The sequence below is a fragment of the Oncorhynchus mykiss genome, chromosome 8 (genome assembly GCF_013265735.2).
Source record: "Oncorhynchus mykiss isolate Arlee chromosome 8, USDA_OmykA_1.1, whole genome shotgun sequence".
NCBI lineage: Eukaryota > Metazoa > Chordata > Actinopteri > Salmoniformes > Salmonidae > Oncorhynchus > Oncorhynchus mykiss.
This window is the reverse complement of record NC_048572.1, coordinates 34,214,815-34,223,623: the sequence shown is the minus strand read 5'-3', so window position 1 is coordinate 34,223,623 and position 8,809 is coordinate 34,214,815. Positions and strand designations below refer to the sequence as shown.

At 43.9% G+C, this 8,809-nt stretch overlaps 1 protein-coding gene across 6 annotated transcripts in view; it reads right to left on the bottom strand.

Moving 5' to 3' along the window:
- Window positions 1–4,944: 4,944 nt before the first annotated feature.
- LOC110529847 (serine/threonine-protein phosphatase 2A 56 kDa regulatory subunit gamma isoform) overlaps window positions 4,945–8,809 on the bottom strand; it is a 40,383-nt gene continuing 36,518 nt past the window's right edge. For all 6 annotated transcript variants that reach the window (XM_021612442.2, XM_021612445.2, XM_021612444.2 and 3 more), the window contains one exon: window positions 4,945–7,891. In XM_021612442.2, coding sequence (XP_021468117.1) covers window positions 7,757–7,891 — 135 coding nt within the window. In that variant the 3' untranslated portion in view covers window positions 4,945–7,756. The remainder of the gene's footprint in view (window positions 7,892–8,809) is intronic.

Below are 8,809 nucleotides of genomic sequence, written 5' to 3'. Positions count from 1 at the left end.
CAAGAGCACCACAGGTAGCAAATCCTAAACTAGATTTGCCCCTTAATTAAGCCACTCATTTACACTCTCCCTCTCCTTATATCTTTCTATTGCTCTACCACTCATCCCCCCACTTCCTCTCTGAGTAGATCAATTCACGCCCCTGTCAGTGTCATAACTGTTCTCCTCTCGAAGACGTGCATGTTGATTAAGGCAGCCCTCCACACCTCTCAGATTCAGAGGGGTTGGGTTAAATGTGGAAGACACATTTCAGTTGAATGTATTCAGTTGTTCAACTCACTAGGTGTACCCCTTTCCCTCACTTGATCTCCTTCTTATTCTTTCCTTTTCCATCCCTCTCTTCCTCCCCCCTTTCCTTCCTTCTGTGTGCCCATCACTCACCCTCCCTGCTCCATGCCACACCACTCCAGTCAGTGTGCTGACCACAGAGAGAGCTGCTTTGGTGGTGGATGACTTAGTGAATGGATCGCATGGTCCCATGATGACGAAGGGAACAGACAGAAAGTAAGTAAGGGAAAACAAACACATCCCTCTCTAAGAAGCAGCACAGCTGAAGACAGAGAATTAAACAAGAGGGAGTCACATCACTGCCGTTCCAGACCTTCAGGGCAGTGTGAGTCCATTTCCTGATTCTCAGTAGCTCCTTCCTTGGTAGCTGGCCCCCTCCATCCCCCTTCCCTATCCCATTCATCCACAGACTGCTGGAGAGGGGTGCTGAGTCATGGAGATGCGGGGGAGTAACACACACACACACACACACACCACACACACACCACACACACAGCAATTGCAACGAAAGTAATGCTCATTGTCGAATGCTCTTCCTAAAATACACTGCTCAAAAAAATAAAGGGAACACTAAAATAACACATCCTAGATCTGAATGAATGAAATATTCTGATTAAATACTTATTTCTTTACATAGTTGAATGTGCTGACAACAAAATCACACAAAAATGATCAATGGAAATCAAATTTATCAACCCATGGAGGATTTGGGGTCACACTCAAAATTAAAGTGGAAAACCACACTATAGGCTGATCCAACTTTGATGTAATGTCCTTAAAACAAGTCAAAATGAGGCTCAGTAGTGTGTGTGGCCTCCACGTGCCTGTATGACCTCCCTACAACGCCTGGGCATGCTCCTGATGAGGTGGCGGATGGTCTCCTGAGGGATCTCCTCCCAGACCTGGACTAAAGCATCCGCCAACTCCTGGACAGTCTGTGGTGCAACGTGGCGTTGGTGGATGGAGTGAGACATGATGTCCCAGATGTGCTCAATTGGATTCAGGTCTGGGGAACAGGTGGGCCAGTCCATAGCATCAATGCCATCCTCTTGCAGGAACTGCTGACACACGCCAGCCACATGAGGTCTAGCATTGTCTTGCATTAGGAGAAACCCAGGGCCAACCGCACCAGCATATGGTCTCACAAGGGGTCTGAGGATCTCATCTCGGTACCTAATGGCAGTCAGGCTACCTCTGGCGAGCACATGGAGGGCTGTGCGGCCCCCCAAAGAAATGCCACCCCACACCATGACTGACCCACCGCCAAACAGATCATGCTGGAGGATGTTGCAGGCAGCAGAACGTTCTCCACGGCGTCTCCAGACTGTCACGTGTGTCACATGTGCTCAGTGTGAACCTGCTATCATCTGTGAAGAGCACAGGGTGCCAGTGGCGAATTTGCCAATCTTGGTGTTCTCTGGCAAATGCCAAATGTCCTGCACAGTGTTGGGCTGTAAGCACAACCCCCACCTGTGGACGTCGGGCCCTCATACCACCCTCATGGAGTCTGTTTCTGACCGTTTGAGCAGACACATGCACATTTGTGGCCTGCTGGAGGTCATTTTGCAGGGCTCTGGCAGTGCTCCTCCTGCTCCTCCTTGCACAAAGGCGGAGGTAGCGGTCCTGTTGCTGGGTTGTTGCCCTCCTACGGCCTCCTCCACGTCTCCTGATGTACTGGCCTGTCTCCTGGTAGCGCCTCCATGCTCTGGACACTACGCTGACAGACACAGCAAACCTTCTTGCCACAGCTCGCATTGATGTGCCATCCTGGATGAGCTGTACTACCTGAGCCACTTGTGTGGGTTGTACACTCCGTCTCATGCTACCACTAGAGTGAAAGCACCGCCAGCATTCAAAAGGGACCAAAACATCAGCCAGGAAGCATAGGAACTGAGAAGTGGTCTGTGGTCCCCACCTGCAGAACCACTCCTTTATTGGGGGTGTCTTGCTAATTGCCTATAATTTCCACCTGTTGTCTATTCCATTTGCACAACAGCATGTGAAATTGATTGTCAATCAGTGTTGCTTCCTAAGTGGACAGTTTGATTTCACAGAAGTGTGATTGACTTGGAGTTACATTGTGTTGTTTAAGTGTTCCCTTTATTTTTTTGAGCAGTGTATTATTGAACGCAATCACAATGGAGTCGACGCTTAAAAGTTCCAAGTAATGTTTCCATGGCAATAGGAGCTGACACCATCCCGTCGTGACAAAATGTCTTTATATACAGAGACCTGGGGTAGCACGGCAGCCGTAAGATCTAACACTGGAGGTGGAGGGAGGTATACAGGAGGACAGGCGCATAACTAGTACATGATCATTTTTGAAAATCTCTGGTAGCCTAAACAAAACGCTACAGCTGTCGGCAAAAACATTCAGCATCTTAAACGACCTCGTCTGAGAGACAGAGATGAAGAAAGATAGAGGGAGCGAGGGAGGAAAGAGGGAGGGTACCTACAGGGGGAGAGAGCGAGAGAGGAAAGAGGGAGGGTTACCACAGGGGGGGAGGGAGAGAGAGAGAGAGAGAACCATTAGACAACTAGTTTATTTAGTTATATTCAACATCTCAGATTCCTCAGAGAACATATGTTTTGGGATAAATGGGAAGCAATGTGTCGATGATAAAGCAAATTATTTGTTCATAATAAACACCTCCAATAAGGGTCAAAACGGGGACACTATTCACTTACGTAAATGAATGATTATGACACAGATGAATAGTTCTCAGAAGTTGACCGATTCCTTTTTCCCTGCTAACCTAAAACGATTTGTTTGCCTATGCCTAATGTTGTTCTTACTGGGAGTGATCCACACTGTCTATAGAGGACGGCTCTACCGACATACACGAGTCATCACCTCCACAATACCGAGGCCAGAAAACAAAAATGACTGTGTCAATCACAACCATCACAATTATTATCATCCTGATAATGATCATGGGTTTGAGTGAGCATAATAATTATAGACATGATTCCCTGAGTGGTTGAGTGTGTTGGTCTGTTGGATGGCTGGATGGTGTGGGAGCAGAGCAGGGCTCAGCAGATGTGCTAGACACAGTGTGCGTAGGGGTAGCGTCCCCCACACCACAGTCAGCCCTGTCTGCTCTCTAAGGGGCTGGGGAACAGCATGACCCTAGAACAACCAATTAAGTCCGGAGCTGGCACCGTGTAGCCAATTGTCTCACTGCACCACTACTGAGAGTGCACAGAGACAACACAGCACAGAAATAGCCTACACTTACCTCATCTATGAGGTTATATTGGTCGATAACAGCTGAGGTAGAGCATTTGCCTCAAGGTTATGAATTGGTGCTCTGAGGTTCACTAGCCCAAAGGCTAAGGAGGCAGATCTGTAGGCATAAGGTCGCCGGTACAAATCCTGGGCTGGGTGACAAATGTCCATTGTTCACTGTGTTTCAAATACACAATAAGTGTATTTGCTAATAAGTGTTATGCTATGGACAATGGAAGGGAGCCTGTTTGACCACATCATACATAATCTCGTGAACAGAGACCTCTTACCCAATGTGAGTGAACTCTTTAATCTGGACTAATCTCAAAAGTATTTGATTGTACCCAGGTCTGATTCAGTTGTGTAGCCCCCAGACTTTGACTAAGCCCTCCAACAGTCAATAGGTCATCCCATTTACACAACAGGCTAACTGAAATTAGTCTAGTATGTCAAAACAATAACAAGGCCCTCCACTGAATCGGTTTTATGCAACTGGCCCCTTGTCTAGTACACCAAATGGCAGATTAGCAAATCGTTTCAGAATGTCACTGGTTCAGTGAGTTCCCTTTGATCGAAAGCTTAAGTATTTGTTTTCCGGAGCTCAGTATTAAAGTGACCGTTTTAAACCACAAGATGGTAGCAGAGAGTTACAGTAGGAATCTCTAGTCTAGCAGCTTGATCCTGGGCCCCGTTTCAAAGCTAGGAAAATGCTTGCTTGCTTCGGGAAATTGTGGGTGGTGTAACAAATATATATATTTTTTTAAGTGAGAATAATTGCCTACATTCCAATATCCTCGTACCAGTATAGAATACACGCCTAAGCATTTGATTATAAGACACTAGGGGTGTCAAATACTAATAACTGTTGCTGCCATGCTATGTTGTCATTTTAGGTCTCTATGTAGTGTTGTCTCACTTGTGATGTGTTTTGTTCCATTTTTTTAAATTTAATACATTTTTAATCCCATCCTGTCCCCGCAAGAGGACTTTTGCCAGGCCGTCATTGTATATAAGAATTTGTTCTCAACTGACTATGCCTACCTAAATAAAGGTTAAATGAAATGACTCATACAACGCATCATGACTGCAGGCTAAAATCGTACCCATGGGCTCATTCTAAATGGTAGGCTTGGTACAGAGCCAATACAAACAGGTCTGGTGTTTGATTTGTAAATATTATCTCAGGGTTGATGTGCTGTGGTGTAGAGATGTATTAAAAAGGTAATCTCCAGATTTTGAGTGATGGAGATTTGAGACTGAAACCTTGATAAGTGATTTGTGTCCACGGATACCGAACTAAATAAGAGGGATAGGAGATGCAATCCATCAAGGAGTAGTCTCCCGTGGCCATCCTTTCTGATCTCGTCTCATGGGGTTCCAAGGCTAGTCAAGGAGGAATGAGGCAAATCATGAATGCACTCAATGGCTGTTCTTGGATGAAAATATAAAAAACACATTCTTTATTTACCATATATGTTGATGTACACAGCTGTTTTTTTTTTTATAAAAGCGCTCACAAAATGCTAATGTAGGATCACTTCACATTTTTTAAATGCTGTAAAACAAATTGTTTAATTACAAAGCGATAAAAAAATATTATAATTCAAATTCTTAACTGCTCTAAATGCAAAATAGTCACATATTGTAGTCTGTGCCACATCCAAACTGTCTGCAGTAGCTAATAACCTTTGTTTCCTGTATGTACACAGGGGCATCTACCATTTAATAATACACAGATCAAATAAAATAGTAGATAAAGCCATTTAGTACAGGATGTCTACTAAAAGGACACTTGCAGTATTATTCTTTTGAAAAAAAAAAAAAATGCTTACGTAAAATATAAAGAGGGCTCCAAAGAAACTATAATATTAAAGCCATTTGATATCACCAAAGTGAAGTCCTCGGTTCTCAGGACATTGGAACAGACAGGGTTGGGAACCATTCTACTTTGTCAATTCAGGAAGTCAACTGAAGAGCCAATTCTCTTCTTTGAGAAGCAATGAATTGGAATTTAAGTTTACTTCCTTAATTTATGAAATTGTAAGTGAATTGACCACAACCCTGGAGCCATCCAGTTGTTTGTGCCATCAATAAAGCACTCTAGACTTCCTTCTAGTAATTGTACAGCAAAATAGTTGGGAGTGGAAGGGGATGGCATAAATGGGTGAATGTTACTTCTAAAAAAAAGAAACAAAAAAGAAGCCGCAAAACGTGATCATGGTAGTAAATCTACCATTTGCACATTCAATTTGAACAGGCAAATAATAGAATTTGCAGGCAAAGGAATAGACCCTGCAAGAATCCCGAAGCAGTCTCACACACACAAACATACACAGCAGCACCACCTGGATGGTGAGCTTCTCTACAGAGATACAGCCAGAGTTCTTGTCTGTCTGGGGGCGCAAACAATGGTACTGCAACAGACATCAATACTCTTGATAGAATCTCAAATGGCACACTATTTCCTATATAGTGCACTACTTTTGATCAAGGTCTATAGTGCTCTAGGGGAATAAGTTGCCATTTGGGATAGATCCTAAATGGAACGGGGAATTAGAGGTTAATTGGGAAGCATCCTTCTATACACGTTATTCATCGGGCACACAGAGGGACTGACAGAACCGAGCAGACTACACAGCATGACTGACTCATTTTGGATATTTTTATTGTTCATGTTTTAAAAATCAGGAAGTCCTTCCATGTTAAGTCATTGGGGCTACTCCACTCCTCTCTAGCTTGACCACCATCATCATCAGCTTTGTAGATTTAACAATACTCTGGGGCAGTGTGTTTCGACGTCTCTCTCTCTCTGGTCTGTTAGGAAGCTAATAATGAATTTAACATGGTTTGGCCTTCAAATAACGTTAGCCTTCTATTCTTTCCCAGTTTAGCCGATGTCCCCCATGTACAATAAAGGCACTATGAAAAGAAAGGCTTGTGTTCAAATTCGACTCGGTTTCTCCAGACAGAATGGTCTTTATATGGCTGAACTAGCCTACTACTTGCTAACACAAAACAGCAACATCAGAAAGAAAGGGGTTTTGGTTATGAAGAGTAGAAAAACCAGCCATGAGTATTCCTCTGTGTGTAGCCCAGTTCAGTTCCTCTTGTCCCACACACTAAAACTCAAAATGGGAGTCTGTAAACACTGAACTATAAAATTAGACCTTGGAGTTTTCACATCAATAACATGACAGGAGTTGGATGACATTGATCAATATTAATGAGGACTGAAAGACTGATGGGGATTGTGAAGTACACAGACGGAGTCTGTGTCTTTTGTTTTTACATGGACAGTAAACTCCAATGGATCCAGAAAACCATTGACCATTGTGTGAACAACCCAAACACACTGCAACCTGGGTCAACTTATTGCCTACAATATCATTCAGATAAAAAAAAGTGAAGTTGGCACCAAACTATGTTTGTACAGACCAGCAGATATCCAGTCGAGGACAGAAGAACCCCTTCCTGTCCCTCAGCCTCAACCTTCCTCAGGCCAGCACATTTAAATCCCCACCACAACTCCATTACAACAACGTCTGTTGACCAACAGTCCGCCGACTGTCCCCCTTGCTTCTCCTCTTATCCAATCATAGCAGAACAAAGAAAAATGCACACAGAGAGAGAAGGGTAAAGCTCATGGCAAAAGCAGATGTAATGGGGCTCTGAGGAAGAAGTACGGCACTTTCCTTTCTATGCTCAAGTAGAGAGAGATGGGAAGAAAATAAAAAGTGGTCTTCAACCAAGCTGCTTCTTCCTTCGCCATTACGTACAGCATGTGCCTATAATACATGTCTGTTCGCCAGTCGGATTTCCAAAGCACATGACATCATTAATGAGAGAAAAAGAACAGAAACCAACAAATAAAAACAAGAAAAGAAAACCTGAGAAATTACCAGAAGGGGGCACCACTGCACCCTAGAGCGCTTTTACAAGACAGCGAGAGCAGAACAGAGGGATAGGGAGGTTGGGCGAGGGAAACAATGTCATGTTTGGTCATGCCATAACGTCCTGTGCCATTGACATCTGTTGCGCAGGGCTGGAGTGGACTGGGGATCAACTGTCATAGTTGGACTGGGCTAAGTAGAGTTTGGTTTGAGCTCCAGATTTTTTCAGCCAGGTCATTCTGTTCTCTTCTCTTCTGTGCTGGTCCGTCTGTCGTGTCCTTCCGTCCGTATCGGACTGTCAGTGTGCATCGGACTGTCAGTGTGAATCGGACTGTACTGTGTGTGGTCTCTAGTGGCCGTCGTGTGGTGTTACCATGTCCTCGGCCCTCCGGTGCGTCTCCAGGGCATTGACGGTGGAAATGTCTTGAGGCAGCTCAGACTTCCTCCTGACCAGTGGACGCTCCTTACGCTCGTTCCTCTGGAGCTATCAGGGACAGGCAGGAACAGAGAGAGAACTGTTAAGCATAGTCCAGTCATACCAAAAGCTACAAAATAGTAAGAAATTGCCAAGCACTCCCATTTTTGGGTGTATTTTCCAAATAGCATGCACAACTTCACGTTGGCTGTTGGCCTATCCAGCACAGTGCCGAAGCTAGCTAACTAGACCCTCCCCCGATTGGTTACTGCTAATTTGCATAAACATGGGACTCATAGTCGTCGACCGCTAAGTTGCTGAATGTATCCTCGTCTCCTCCCCCCATTGTAAAACAAATTATCTCCAGCAGTTTATCGTTAGAGATTGTGCCTGGTGTAATCAAAGCATTGGACTGGTCACACACCCATACTGGTTCCTCTGCACCAAGAAACAGTTACACAGAGTGAGTTCACCCCCTCAAAACAAACGTTCTCTAGTCCTTAATACTCTTCAGTGCCGCTAAAATTCAAATAACAAGTTTCACTAGGTCCATCACGTCTTGACGAGATCTCAACTCAAAGTGATTCATACTGTATTGCTAACTCAGCCCAATCCATCAGTGATCACTAAACCCTCCTAGACATGTAGTAGTCTAGTAGGAAGTGTACACTATGCTGTGCATTGTAGGACAGCGGTTCTCAGCCTTTTCCGGGGACCACCAAATCACTGTCAAAAGCTCTCGAGGACAATCATTCGACGAGTCAAACATATTTTATGTAAAAATATATATATCTTGGCAGTCATATTTTGTAAATATTTGCGTTGAATGTAACAAATTAAAGGCTTATTATTATTATAATAAACAAATGTGCATTGTGATATGTAAAAAAAGCTTATAATACTATTAATACTCCAAACATATTTTTTGGAAGAAAAAACTATTATTTTTTTTATATAATAATTTGTATACCACTTGCAGTACCCCTG